The sequence below is a fragment of the Sus scrofa genome, chromosome 4, assembly GCF_000003025.6.
Source record: "Sus scrofa isolate TJ Tabasco breed Duroc chromosome 4, Sscrofa11.1, whole genome shotgun sequence".
NCBI classification, from domain to species: domain Eukaryota; kingdom Metazoa; phylum Chordata; class Mammalia; order Artiodactyla; family Suidae; genus Sus; species Sus scrofa.
The window spans coordinates 123,730,873-123,746,338 of record NC_010446.5 but is presented as its reverse complement, the minus strand read 5'-3'; the positions used below and the strand labels follow the sequence as shown (position 1 = coordinate 123,746,338).

General features: G+C 38.4%; 1 protein-coding gene across 4 annotated transcripts in view; it reads left to right on the top strand.

Annotated features, from left to right (window-relative positions):
- Nucleotides 1–15,466, top strand: part of FNBP1L (formin binding protein 1 like) — a 104,584-nt gene that overhangs the window by 33,307 nt on the left and 55,811 nt on the right. For all 4 annotated transcript variants that reach the window (XM_001928546.6, XM_005663661.3, XM_005663662.3 and 1 more), the window contains exon 2: nt 15,209–15,324. In XM_001928546.6, the coding sequence (XP_001928581.3) occupies nt 15,209–15,324 (116 nt within the window). The remainder of the gene's footprint in view (nt 1–15,208; nt 15,325–15,466) is intronic.

Below are 15,466 nucleotides of genomic sequence, written 5' to 3'. Positions count from 1 at the left end.
CAGATATACAAGTGTGCACCTATATTTTAAAAAACAAAGCAAAACCACAAGAAAATAAATCTAAACAATTAAGTTGATTTTTAAGAACTTATAATATTCCTCAGTTTGTTTTGTGGGTAAATGTTGTTGACTCTAAATTGTAAATTGGTTTCTCAGGTCTATGAGACTTAAAAAAAGAAGTTTCGCAGTCTCATATGAATCAAAGAATGAGAAAAGTCAGTTGTGCTAGGTCTTAAAAAATGCTTTTGGTATTTGGTACTTGGTATTCGGGAGAAACTTTGGCTGAAAATTAGAGCCATAGAGTAAGCCCAAACTAGGACAGCAGAGCCATTATTCTGCTTTTTAGTGAAGAAGGTCTTTTTTAAAACAGTTGTGACCTTTGGTGCTTTACCAGAAGCATTTTACTAGGACTTCATTTGGATGCAAGGCTATCTCAAAGTAATTAGAAAAACGAAGATTGAATATTAAGTGGTGACTTCTTTAAAAAAGTACAGTATTTCATGATACATAAAGTAGTTCTTTTTATTTAAGTTACATTGAGAAGATTGAAGAAATAGAGTATTTATTGCCATCTTTATTACTATAAAGTAGAATCTTGGAATTATTCATTTGATTTATGCTCAGTAGTATGGACATTTAAGTTGGTGTTGATACCAGCTTTAATTTAGAATGTTTTCCTTGTGTTCCCAAATGAATAAGGTAAAATAACTAAACATTTTACAAAATTGAAAAGAAAACCAATGCCTGAGGGAAATAAGAGCTTTTTTTGAGTTTAAATATGAGATGGTAAGATTTAATCATGGCACACTGCTGATGGAGAGATACATTTCACAGAAGCTGTGGTAAGAATAAATGTGTTGGGAGAGGAAGTAAGGGGATGATTAAGGCGAGGAAGGGGAACAAGTTGGCCTAGGCTAGCCCTGGAAATAAGAGCAGTGCTAAAAGTGGGAAGAATGGGGAAGTGAGGATAAGTCGCCTATTTCAATGACCTACTTATTTCTAATCCATAGATGGTTTCACAATACTGCTTAGTTTCACTTCTTTAGTTTGTCTTTTCCCAACATTTTTTGCAGTCCAAGGTATTTGCTGGCATGGAGCTCAGGCTTTGAAACAAGTCATTGGAAGATGTTACATTTGAAGGCCTAAATTTAGCTTTAGAATTCTGCTTATTTTTTTTTTTATTTAAGAGCTTTCTATTTTATTTTGTAGTAGTAGAAGTCATTTCTTGATCTCCAGCCCTCTTCGCTCATGATTCTCCAGTTGTTTTGCTCACTAATGGTAAAACCACTAAAGAGACTTATCAGAAATGTAAAGAGTGTTATACATTCAGTGTGTGTGTTTGTGTTAGGCAGTTTCTAACTTTGAGAGTTTGAATTCTTCATCAGAACTCTCCAGTTTTTTTTTTCAGTCCTATAGTTCTCTTCTAGTGAAATAAATGCATCATTTAAAATACTGTTCACAACAATTATTCATTTATGGTTTTAATATTTATTAAGTCACTGTGAACAAGTGAGGCTCTTTGATTGGAAACTGGTATGTAAAAATGAAAAATAACCTTGTACTTTGTTTTCTAATGATGTGTATTGGTTTCAGAGTAACAAGACCAACTTTATTTTTTTAAATTAATTAATTTATTTAAAAAATTTTTTATTACTCAAATGAATTTATCACATCTGTAGTTGTATAATGATCATAACAATCTGATTTCACAGGATTTCCATCCCACAGCCCAGGCACATCCCCCCATCCCCCAAACTGTCTCCTCCGGAGACCATAAGTTTTTCAATATCTGTGAGTCAGCATCTGTTCTGCAAAGAAGTTCCATCTGTCCTTTTTTCAGATTCCGCATGTCAGTGAAAGCATTGGATGTTGGTGTCTCATTGTACAGCTGACTTCACTTAGCATGATAGTTTCTAGGTCCATCCATGTTGCAAAAAATGCCGGTATTTCATTCTTTTTAATGGCTGAGTAATATTCCATTGTGTATATGTACCACATCTTCTGGATCCACTCCTCTGTTGGTGGGCATTTAGGTTGTTTCCATGTCTTGGCTGTTGTAAATAGTGCTGCAATGAACATTGGAGTGCATGTGTCTTTGTGAGTCGTGGTTTTCTTTGGGTAGATGCCCAGGAGTGGGATTGCTGGATCAAATGGTAGTTCTATGTTTAGTTTTCTGAGGAATCTCCATCCTGCTTTCCACAGTGGTTGCACCAATTTACAATCCCACCCACAGTGTCATAGGGTTCCTTTTTCTCCACATCCTCTCCCGCACTTATTGTTTGTAGACTTTTGGAGGATGGCCATTCTGGCCAGTGTAAGGTGTTACCTCAGAGTGGTTTTGATTTGCATCTCTCTAATGAGTGATGTTGAACATCTTTTCATGTGTTTCTTGGCCATCTGTATGTCTTCTTTGGAGAACTGTCTGTCTAAATCTTCTGCCCATTTTTGGATAGGCTTGTTTGTTTTTTTGGTATGGAGCTGCAGAAGTTGTTTATAAATTTTGGAGATGAATCCCTTGTCAGTTGATTCACTTGCAAAGATTTTCTCCCATTCTGTGGGTTGTCTTTTTGTGTTGTTTAGGGTTTCCTTTGCTGTGCAGAAACTTTGAAGTTTGAATAGGTCCCATTTGTTTATTTTTGTTTTTGTTGTCAGTACTCTGAGAGGTGGATCTGAGAAGATGTTGCTGTCATTTATGTCAGAGAGTGTTTGGCCTATGCTTTCCTCTAGGAGTTTGATAGTGTCTGGTTTTATATCTAGGTCTTTAATCCATTTGAAGTTTATTTTTGTGTGTGGTGTTAGGGAGTGTTCTAATTTCATTCTTTTCCATGTGGCTGTCCAGTTTTCCCAGCACCACTTATTGAACAAGCTGTCCTTTCTCCACTGTATATTCTTGCCTCCTTTGTCATAGATGAGTTGGCTGTAGGTGTGTGGGTTTAATTCTGGGCTTTCTATCCTCTTCCTCTGATCTATATTTCTGTCTTTGTGCCAATACCATACGGTTTTGATGACTGTTGCTTTGTAGTATAGACTGAGGCCCGGGAGCCTGATTCCTCCAACTCCATTTTTCTTTTTCAGGATGTCTTTGGCTATTCTGGGTCTTTTGTGCTTCCAAACACACTTTAGAATATTTTGTTCAAGTTCTGTGAAAAATGTCCTTGCTGATTTGATAGGGATTGCATTGAATCTGTAGATTGCCTTAGGTAGTATAGTCATTTTGATAATATTAACTCTTCCAATCCACGATCATGGTATATCTTTCCATCTATTTGTGTCATCTTTGATTTCTTTCGTCAGTGGTTTGTAGTTTTCAGAGTACAGGTCTTTTGTTTCTTTAGGTAGGTTTACTCCTAGGTATTTTATTCTTTTGGATGCGATGGTAAACGGAATTGCTTCCCTAATTTCCTTTTCTGTTCTTTCATTGTTAGTATATAGAAATGCCGTTGATTTCTGTGTAATGATTTTGTATCCTGCGACTTTGCCAAATTTGTGAATGAGCTCTAACAGTTTTCTGATAGAGTCTTACAGATTCTCTCGGTATAGTATCATGTCATCTGCAAATAGGGATAGTTTTCCTTCTTCCTTTCCAATTTGGATTCCTTTTATTTCTTTTACTTCTCTGATTGCTGTGGCTAGGACTTCCAAAACTATGTTGAAGAGTAGTGGCGAGAGCGGACATCCTTGTCTTAACAAGATCAGCTTTAGAGAGAAGGTTTTTTTGTTTTTGTTTTTGTTTCACTATTTCAGAATTAGTCTGTTTTGAGTCTTGTTTAGAAAAAAGTAAAATATCTAGTAAAATTACAGAATTTAAAATGAACATTTTTTCATCAAATAGTTTAACATTTCAAGCATGATTCTTGCTAGGATCTCTTTTTGTTTACTTTGCCTTTTCATTATTTATATGAATAGTGTTAAATTAACTTTTCTCCTCATTTTAAGATTTAAATCACTCACTTTTTTTTTTTTTTTTTTTTTTTTTTTGGTCATGTGGAAGTTCCTGGGCCAGGGATCAAACCTGAGCCACAACAGTGACAACAGTTCTCAACTGTTAGGCCACCAGGGAACTCTAAAATTACCCACTTTTGAATGTTTAGGGTTTGTTATGTTTATATTGTTTCTTAGTGTATTGTAATTAAAATGTCCAGTTAAAAACCCAGATAAGTTCAATGGATTAGATAAAATTTATCTTAAAATAAAAAATGTTTCTTCTATATTGGATAACATTGTATATTTAACATAAACTCTCTTGTCATTTTTTAAAGTTTTATTGAAGTAAAGTTGATTTACAATGTTGTGATAAATTTCTGCTGAACCAGGTGTATGTCATACACATAGACATACCCATTCTTTTTCAGATTCTTTTCCCATGTAGGTTATCACAGAATAATGGGTAAAGTTCCCTGTGCTATGTGCTGTGTAACAGGTCTGACCACCCATTCCACATACAGTAGTGTGCATATGCCAGACCCGGACACTCAATCCATCCCTTCTCCCTCCCTGTCCCCTCACCATAGCCAAAGCTGGTGAGTCTGTTTCTGTTTTGTAAATAAGTTCGTTTGTTTCATTTTTAAAAATTAGATTCCACGTGTAGGTGATATTTTGTGATGTTTGTCTTTCTTTGACTAACTTCACATAGTATGATAATCTCTAGTTGCATCCATGTTGCTGCAAATAGCATTATTTTGTTCTTTTTTATGGTTGAGTATTCTTCCTTTGTAGTATTGCAGATTCTTTTCCCATGTAGTATTGCATTGTATTTGTATGTGCCACATCTTCTTTATCCAGTCCTCTGTCAGTGGACATTTAGGTTGCTTCCATAGCTTGGCTGTTGTAAATACTGCTACAATGGCACATGGATATTTTTGAATTATGGTTTTATTTGAGTATGTGCCCCGGGTGGCATTGCTGGATTATATGGTAGTTCTATTTTTTTTTTTTTTTTTTGGCTTTTTGGCTTTTTACCATTTCTTGGGCCACTCCTGTGGCATCTGGAGGTTCCAGGCTAGGGGTCTAATCAGAGCTGTAGCTGCCAGCCTGCGCCAGAGCCGCAGCAACGGGGGATCTGAGCTGAGTCTGCAACCTGCACCACAGCTCACGGCAACACTGGATTGTTAACCCACTGAGCAAGGACAGGGACCGAACCCGCAACCTCATGATTCCTAGTCGGATTCCTTAACCATTGAGCCACGACGGGAACTCCACGGTAGTTCTATTTTTAGTTTTTCGATCAACCTCTGGACTGTTTTCCTTGGCGGATGTACCAATTTACATTCCCACCAACAGTGTAGGAGGGTTCTCTTCTCCATACCCTCTCCAGCACTTATTGTGTGTAGACTTTTTGATGATGGCCATTTTGACTGGTGTGAGGTGATACCTTGTAGTTTTTATTTACACATAGACATATCCATTCTTTTTCAGATTCTTCTCATATGGGTTATCACAGAATACTGGGTTAAGTTCCCTGTGCTATGTAATAGGTCTGTGTTGACCATCCATTCCACATACAATAGTGCGCATATGCCAAACCCATACACTTAGTGAAGCATCTTTGCATGTGCTTTTTGGCCATCTGTATGTCTTCTTTGGAGAAATGTGTAGTTCCCATAGAGAGATTCCCAGGCTGGAGGTCTAATTGGAGCTGTAGCCGCCGGCCTACATCAGAGCCACAGCAACGTGGGATCCCAGCCGCATCTGCAACCTACACCACAGCTCAGGGCAACGCCAGATCCTTAACCCACTGAGCAAGGCCAGGGATCGAACCCGCAACCTCATGGTTCCTAGTCAGACTCGTTAACCACTGAGCCATGATGGGAACTCCTGGAGAAATGTATATTTAAATCTTTGGCCCATGTTTTTGATTGGGTTGTTCGTTTCTTTTTGACACGGAGCTTCATGAGTTGTTTATATATTTTGGAGATTAATCTCTTGTCAGTTGCTTTTTTTTGCAAATATTTCTCTCATTCTGGGAGTTACCGTTTTGTTTATGGCTTCCTTTGGTATGCAAAAGATTTTAAGGTTTTTTTTTTGTTTGTTTTTTGTTTTCTTTTTAGGGTCACACCTGTGGCATATGGAAGTTCCCAGGCTGGGGGTCAAATTGGAGCTATGGCTGCTGGCCTACACCACAGCCACAGCAGTTCAGGATCCAAGCCACATCTGTGATCTACACCACTGCTCACGGCAATGCCGGATTCTTAACCCATTGAGCAAGGCCAGGGAATGAATCCACAACTTCATGGATCCTAGTCAGGGTCGTTAACCACTGAGCTATGAAGGGAATTCCAGATTTTAAGTTTTAATTGGGTTCCAGTTGTTTATTTTTGTGTTTTCATTACTCTAGGAGGTGGATCTGAAAAGATAACTGCTGTGGTTTATGTCAAAGAGTGTATTCCCTGTGTTTTCCCCTAAGAGTTTTAGATTATCTTGTCTTACATTTAGGTCTTTAATCCATTTTGAGTTTATTTTTGTGTGTAATGTTAGAGTGTTCTAATTTTAGAGTGTTTCATTCTTTTACATGCAGCTGTCCAGTTTTCCCAGCCATTTATTGAACAGACTGTCTATTCTCCATTATGTATTCTTGCCTCTGTTATCATAGATTAGTTGACCGTAGTTGTGTGGGTTTATTTTAGGACTTTCTATCCTATTCCATTGATCTATATTTCTGTTTTTGTGCCAGTAACATACTGTTTTGATGGTAGCTTTGTGGTATAGTCTGAAGTCAGAGAGCCCGATTCCTCTAGCTCCATTTTTCTTTCTCAGGAGGGCTTTGGCTATTCTGGGTCTTTTGTGCTTCCAAACAAACTTTAAAGTATTTTGTTCTAGTTCTGTTAAGAAAGTCCGCAGTAATTTGATAGGGATTGCATTGAATCTGTAGATTGACTTGGGTAGTATAGTCGGTTTGTACAATATTGATTCTTTGAATCCAAGAGCATGGTATATCTTTTCATCTGTGTCATCTTTGGTATCTTTCATCAACATCTTACAGTTTTCAGAGTACTGGTCTTTTGTCTCTAGGTAGATTTATTCCTAGGGATTTTATTCTTTTTGATGTGATGGTAAATGGAATTGCTTCCCTAATTTCCTTTTCTGTTCTTTCATTGTTAGTATATAGAAATGCAGTTGATTTCTGTGTATTAATTTTGTATCCTGCATCTTTACCAAATTCATTGATGAGCACTCAGTTTTCTGGTAGCATCTTTAGGTTTTTCTAGGTATAGTATCATGTCATCTGCAAACAGTGATAGTTTTACTTTTTCTTTTTCCAATTTGGATTCCTTTTATTTCTTTTTCTTCTCTGATTGCTATGGCATAGACTGCCAAAACTATGTTTCACAGTAGTGGCAAGAGTGGACATCCTTGTCTTGTTCTTGATTTTAGCAGGAATTTTTTCAGCTTTCTTCACCATTATGAATGATGTTAGCTGTGGTGTTGTCATATATGGCATTTATTATGTTGAGGTAGGTTCCTTCTATGGCCCACTTTCTGGAGGGTTTTTTATCAGAAATGTTGTATTTTGTCAAAAGCTTTTTCTGCTTCTATTGAGAGGATTGTGTGGTTTTTATTTATCAGTTTGTGTGATCGATGTATCACACTGATTGAGTTGTGGATATTGAAGAGTCCTTGCATCCCTGGGCTAAATCCCGCATGGTCATGGTTTATGATCCCTTTAATGGATTGTTGAATTTGGTTTGCTAGAATTTTGTTTAGGATTTTTGTGTTTATATTCGTCAATGATATTGCTCTGTAATTTTCATTTTTTGTGGTATATTTGTCTGGTTTTGATATCAAAGTGATGGTGGCCTCATAGAATGAGTTTGGGAGTGTTTCTTCCTCTGAAGTTTTTTTTGGAAGGATAGGTATTAACTCTTCTCTAATCGTTTGATAGAATTTGTGAAACCATCTGGTCCTGAAGTTTTGTTTTTTATTTTTTTTTATTTTTTAATTTTTTTATTTATTTTTTTTCTGTCTTTTGTTTTTTAAAAGGTTTTAATTCACAGTTTCAATTTCAGTACTTGTGAATTTCAGTTTCAATCTGCTGATGTCCTATTTCTTCCTTATTCAGTCATGGAAGATTGTACCTTTCTAAGAATTTATCCATTTCTTCTAAATTGTTCATTTTAATGGCATGTAGTTTTTTGTAGTAGTCTCTTACGATCCTAAAATTTCTGTGGTGTCAGTTGTAACCTCTTTTTCATTTCTAATTTTTTGATTTAAGCCCTCTCCCTTTTTTGCTTGATGAGTCTGGCTAAAGGTTTATCAATTTTGTGATCTTTTCAGAGAACCAGCTCTTCGTTTCATTAATCTTTTCTCTTGTTTTCTTTGTCTCTATTTCGTTTATTTCTGCTCACATCTTTGTTATTTCTTTCCTTCTTCTCACTTTGGGTTTTGTTTGTTCTTTTTTCTCTAGGTGCTTTAGGTGTAAGGCTAGGTTGCTCATTTGAGATTTTTCTTGATTCCTGAGGTAAGCTTGTGTTACTCTAAACTTCCCTCTTAGAACTGCTTTTACTGCTTCCCATAAGTTTTAGGTTGTTACGTTTTCATTTTCATTTCTCTTTAGGTGTTTTTTGATTTCTACTTTGATTTTTTTTCAGTGAGCCATTGGTTGTTAAGTAGCATATTGTTTAGTCTCCATGTGTTTTTTTTTTTTTTTTTTTTTTTTTTTTTTTTACAGCTTTTTTCTTGTGGTTGATTTCTAGTCTCCTAGTCTGTGGTCCGAAAAAAAATGCTTGATGTGATTTCAGTTTTCTTAAATTTAGTGAGACTTGATTTGTGGTCCGAGATAAGATGTATCCTGGAGAGTGTTCTGTGTGCACTGCTGTTTATTCTGCTGCTTTCATATGGAATGTTCTACAAATATCCATTAAGTCTGTGTGGTCTAATGTGTCATTTAAGTCCTTTGTTTCTTTACTGATTTTCTGTCTGGAAGATCTGTCTATCGATGTAAGTGGGGTGTTAAAGTCTCTTACTGTTATCGTGTTACAGTTGATTTCTCCTTTTATGGATATTAGCAGGTGCTTTATATAATGTGGTGCTCCTATGTTGGAGTGTATATATTTATGATTATTAGATGTTCATCTTGGATTGATCCCTTGATCATTTGGGTAGTGTCCTTTGTTTCTTATAAACTTCTTTATTTTGAAGTCTATTTTGTCTGATAGGGGTATTGCTACTGCAGCTCTGTTTTGATTTCCATTTGCCTGGAATACATTTTTCCATCCTCTCACTTTCAGTCTGTAGGTGTCCCTAGATCTGAAGTGGGTCTCTTGTAGCTGGCATATATAAAGTTCTTGTTTTTGTATCCATTCAACCAGTTTTTGTCTTTTAGTTGGGGCATTTAATCCTTTTACATTTAAGGTAATTATTGATATATATGTTCTTATTGCTATTTTGTTAATTATTTTGGTTTTGTTTTTGTTGTCCTTTTTAAGTTGCTGATCTCTTAATTTCAAGTGCCTTTCCAATATCCTGCAGTCATACTCTCCTCTTCTCACAGTTGCTGATTTTGCCATCATGTTTGTTTGTGGATAATTTCCTACCCTTACTGTATGTTTGCCTTTACTGGTGAGCCTTCTCACTTGTAATTTTATTGTTTCTAGTTGTGGCCTTTTCAGTCTAGAGAAGTTCCTTTAGTATTTTTTGTAAAGCTGGTTTGGTGGTGCTGAACTCTTAACTTCTCCTTGTCTGTAAAGCTTTTGATTTCTCTGTTAAATCTGAATGAGAGCCTTGTTGGCTAGAGTATTCTAGTTTATAGATTGTTCTTTTTCATCACTTTAAATATATCGTGCCTCTCCCTTCTGGCATGCAGAATTTCTTCTGAAAAATCAGCTGATAACCCTCTCAGGGTTCCACCTTGTATGTTTTTTGTTGCTTTTCCCTAGTTGCTTTTAATATTTTCTCTGTCTTTAATTTTGGTCAGTTTGATTAATACGTGTGTCAGGCTGTTCCTCCTTGGGTTTATCCTATATGGGACTTGCTGTGCTTCCTGGACTTGAAAATTAGGGTTTCCTTTCCCTTGTTAGGGAAGTTTTTGGCTATTATCTTTTAAAATTTTTTCTTTGGTCCTTTCTCTGTCCGTGTAAGTATTGGTACGTTTATTGTTGTCTTAGAGGTCTCTTAGACTGTTCTCATTTCTTTTCAGTCTTTTTTCTTTACTCTGCCTGGGTGATTTCCACCAGTCTGTCTTCCATGTCACGTATTCATTCCTCTGCTTCATGTATTCTGCTGTTGATTCCTTCTAGGGTATTCTTCATTTCAGTTACTGTATTGTTCACCTCTGTTTTTTAAATCATCTATCTTTGTTAAACATTTCTTGTAATTTTTCAATCTTTGTCTCCATTTTTTTCCCTGAGATCTTGAATCATCCTTACTGTCATTACTCTAAAGTCTTTTTCATGTAGGTTGCCCATTTCCACTTCATTTAGTTGTTCTTCTAGAGTTTTGTCTTGTTCCTTTATATGGAGTATTTTTCTGCCATTTCATTTTGTATGGCTTTTTGTGTTTTTGTTCTTCTTTCTGTAGCCTGCAGGGTTAAGCACCTCTTGCATCTGTTGTCTGACACCTGGTAGGTGACATTGGTCGAGGGACTTGTGCTGGCTCCCTGATGGGGGGGAATGCCACTTGCCCACTGATGGGTGGAGCTGCATCTTGTCCCTCTGGTGAGCAGGGACATGTCTAAGGGTGGAATTAGAGGTGGCTATATACTTAGGAGGACCTTAGGTAGCTCTTCTGTTGATGGGTAGGTCTGTGTTGGTCGTTTGGCCTGGGGCTTCTCAGCTCTGGTGCTTGTAGGCTATTTGTGGGGCCAGATTTTTCCAAAATGGAAACCTCTAGGGGGGCTCATGCCAGTAATTATTCCCTGGGACCATCATGTCCAGTGTCCTGCCCCCACAGTAAGACACAGCTGGCCCCTGCCTCTCCAGGAGACCCTCCAAGACCCACAGGCCCAGGTTATTACAGAGTCCCTGCTTTGCCCTGGTATCCAGGGCATGTGAAACCTTGTGCGTGCCCTCCAAGGATGTAGTCTGTTTCCTCCGGTCCTGTAGAGCTCCTGTGCTAAAGCCCCACTGACCTTTGCCACTGAATGCTCTGGGGGCTCCTCTTCCCAATACCAACCCCCAGGCTAGGGGATCTGATATGGGTACTGGAACTGTCACTCCCGTTGCACTCTCACTCCCATTGCACTACCCCGGGAACTCCCCTTACTGAGCTTCTGTACATTTGTTATGGTGACCAACTCCAAACATACCTTTCAGAGGGTTTATTTATGTATAGACATAGCCTGGGATTCCGGCAGAATTAGAGTAGGCGTGTTTTCAGTATTGGAGAAAATAGGAATGACATTAAAGGTTTTTTTCACAGTCTGACACAGATCTCTGATACAGCATTCTTTAGATGCTTTAGTTTTTCCTTGAGAAACCTGAAAGAGCTTGAAATATTCCTAGGGGAATATATAAATTTGAAGCAGAGTGTCCTAAATTTAATCTAGAAGGTGATTAACTTAAATTGGTGTTAATTCGTCTTTAAATGTTTGGTAGAATTCATCTGTAAAGCCGTCTAGTCCTGGACTTTGTTTTTTGGGAATATTAAAATTCATTTTCATTACTGGTAATTGATATGTTGATATTTTCATTTCTTCTTGGTTCAGTCTTGAGAGAGTGTACATTTCTAGGAATTTGTTCATCATTTCTGATTTTATTGCTTTGGGTCCTCTCTCTCTTTCTTACTAGGTCTGGTTAAAGGTTTATCAGTTCTGTTTTTCTTTTCAAAGAACCAGCTCTTAGTTTCATCTATCGTTTCTATTTTTTTTTAAACCTCTTTCATTTATTTCTGTTTTGATCTTTATGATTTCTTTCCATGAACTTTGGGTTGTATTTGTTCTTATTTTTCTAGTTCCTTTAGGTATAAGGTTAGGCTGTTTATTTGAGATTTTTCTTGTTTCCTGAGGTAGGCCTGTATCACTATAAACTTCCCTCTTAGAACTATTTTGCTGTGTCCTATGGATGTGGGGTTGTGTTTTCATTTTCACTTTTCTCATTTTATTTTTAAAAATTTCTTGTTTTATTTCTTCAGTGGTCTATTGGTTTTTAGTAGCATATTGTTTAGCCTCTGTGGTTTTTTTTGCAGTTTTTTTTTTTCTTGTAGTTCATGTCTTGTCACATAGTTTGTAGTTGGGAAAGATTCTTGATATGATTTTAATCTTAAATTTATTGAGAATTATTATTATCATTATTATTTTTGGCCTTTTTGCCATTTCTTGGGCCATTTCCATGGCATATGGAGGTTCCCAGGCTAGGGGTCCAATTAGCTGTAGCCGCCGGCCTACGCCACAGCAACACCGGATCTGAGCTGCGTCTGCAACCTACACCACAGCTCACGGCAATGCCAGATCCTTAACCCACTGAACCAAGGCCTCATGGTTCCTAGTTGGATTCGTTAACCACTGAGCCACGATAGGAACTCCTATTGAGAATTATTTTGAAGCTTAACATGGGATCTCTCCTGGAGAATGTTCCATGTGCACCAGAAAAGAATGCGTATTCTGCTGCTTCACATGGAATGCTGTATATATGTACATCAATTAAACCTGTCTGTTCTCATGTATCATTTAAGGCTGGTGTTTCCTTACTGATTTTTCTGTCTAGATGATCTTCCTTTGATGTGGGTGTTAAAGTTCCCTACTCTTACTGTTACCATCAATTTCTCCCTTTTTATCTGTTAATATTTGATTTCTGTATTTAGATGCTCCTGTGTTAGCTCCATATATATATTTACAATTGTTATATCTTCTTGGATTGATCTCTTGGCTATTAAATAGTGTCCTTCTTTGTCTCTTGTTATAGTCGGTTTTAAAGTCTATTTTCTCTGCTAAAATATCTGCTGCTGTGAGTGCTGAGTCCAAGGTGTCTCAAAGCTGGTGTCATCCTGCTGACAGGTGGGCCTGTATCCCTGCCTGGCTGGCTGCTTGGCCTGAGGCATCCAAGTACTGGCACTGAGAGGGTGTTGGGTGGGGCCTCGTTCTGGTGCTGCTAAGCATCAGGGAGGAGAATGGCACTTGCCAGCGCCAGTGTTCTCATGGTGGAATGAGCTCCCCCTAATGGCTGCTGCCATTGTCTGTGCCTCTTGGATGAGCTCCAGTTGCCACCTGCCTCTCTGGGAGGCTCACCAAGTTTAGAGCAGGTTATGACCTACACTTCTTTCAAATTACTGCTTATGCCTTGGGTCCTGGAATGTGTGCACGTTTGTGTGTGCCCTTTAAGTGTGGATTCGCTCAACCCTTTGGCCTTCTGAAAGTGAGCCCCACTGGCCTTCAAAGCAGAATTTTCTGAGTGCTCATCTTTCTGGAAAAGGAGCCCTGGGCTGGATATCCCAATATGGGGCTCAGATTCCTTGCACCTTGGCCAGAACATCTGCAGGGAAAGAGATGAAAGGCAAAGATTGTGTGTGTGTGTGTGTGTGTGTGTGTGTGTGTTTGTGTGTGTGTTTTTGCTATTTCTTGGGCCGCTCCCTAGGCATATGGAGCTTCCCAGGCTAGGGGTCAAATCAGAGCTATAGCCGCTGGCCTACGCCAGGGCCATAGCAACGCGGGATCCGAGCCGCATCTGCAACTTACACCATAGCTCACAGCAACGCAGGATTGTCAACCCACTGAGCAAGGCCAGGGACCGAACCCGCAACCTCATGGTTCCTAGTCGGATTCATTAACCACTGCGCCACGACAGGAACTCCGAAAGGCAAAGATTTTGAGATGATTCATTTGCACATAACATATCTGATCAAACCATGGATAATTTGGAAAGGGATAGCTAGAGGTATAGAAAGGGATGATATTTGAATATTTTAATATTTTGAATATTACAGATTTTTGCTCTGAGAGGGAGAACATCAAGTTGTTAGCCAATTTGGAGATTGTTATTATTATTACTATTATTTTGGTCTTTTTAGGGCTGCAACCTCGACATATGGAAGTTCCCAGGCTAGGGGTCAAATCAGAGTTGTAGCTGCTGGCCTACACCACAGCCATAGCAATGCTGGATCTGAGCCGCATCTGTGACCTACACCACAGCTCACAGCAATGCTGGACCCTTAACCTACTGAGCGAGGCCAGGGATCAAACCTGCCTCCTCATGGTTCCTAGTCAGGTTCTTTACCACTGTGTCATCGTGGGAACTCCAAAATTATTCTTCCTCTTTTTTTTTTTTTTGTCTCTTTAGGGCTGCACCCATGGCATATGGAGGTTCCCAGGCTAGGGGTCAAATCGGAGATTTAGCCACTGGCCTATGCCATAGCCACAGCAATGCTAGATCCGAGCTGTATCTGCGACGAACACCACACCTCACAGCAACGCCGGATCGTTAACCCACTGAGCAAGTCCAGGGATTGAACCTGTGTCCTCATGGATTTGTTTCCACCGAGCCACAACAGGAACTCCTCCAAGATTATTCTCGAAGGCTAGGAAATGATGATTTTTCAGGCAACAGGTAGAGGGCAATATCTTTTGAAGAGTGAAAGAGGCTTGCAAGACAGTGATCTTTGTTGTGTATTAATATCATGTTTACTGCATTGCATAGCACTTTATGCCATCACCATAATCCTATTGAGGTGGATGATGGAACTTGCATTTTAAGATGGAAAAAGTTTAAAGATCCATGCTATCTTGCCCAAGGGCAAAAAACATGGTAAATGGAGAGCTGAGAATTTGAACTTAGGTTTATTTGATTCTATTCAAACAATTGAGAGCTTGCTGTAGTGACAGGCACAGTGTTTGTTCCTTAAGAGTTCAGAGTAGAATAAGGCATAGCTTCTGTCCTCAATATTGTATAGCAGGTGAATGAGATAGTAATTTATAGAGAACCTTAGTGAGCCAGAGAAAGACTGCTTAGCCCAGTCTGAGAATGTAAGGCCATTTTCTGCAGGACATAGTGCCTGCACTGCATCTTAAGGGAGGAAGAAGAGTTAATTGCAAAGAAGTGACCTGGGGAGGATGTTGTGGCCAGGGGAACCACATGTGTCAAGGCATTCAGGCATGAAATAGAATGATTTATGTTGAACCTATTTCTGTCTAGTCCTTAAAGGATGAGATTGGTGGGAACCAGCAGAAGAGCCTGAGTTGTTGTTTTCATACCTCCTTTCCTTTCTGGACAAATACTAGAGCTGGTTAAAATGTTTGTGGATAAAATGTTAGACTTTTCATTGTGGTTTTGTCTTCCTTTTCTAGGATCAGTTCGACAGTTTAGACAAGCATACACAGTGGGGAATTGACTTCTTGGAAAGATATGCCAAATTTGTTAAGGAGAGAATAGAAATTGAACAGAACTATGCGAAACAATTGAGGTAAGTTACATTTTTTTTTCCAGTCCTCAGAAATGAAGTTATATGTTCAAGTAGTTGAATATTAGATAAATGTGATATACTAGAGGTTAAAGTCTATGTTTTTAATCAGAATTAGATTGAATTAGGTAACTGGCTTGTTTTA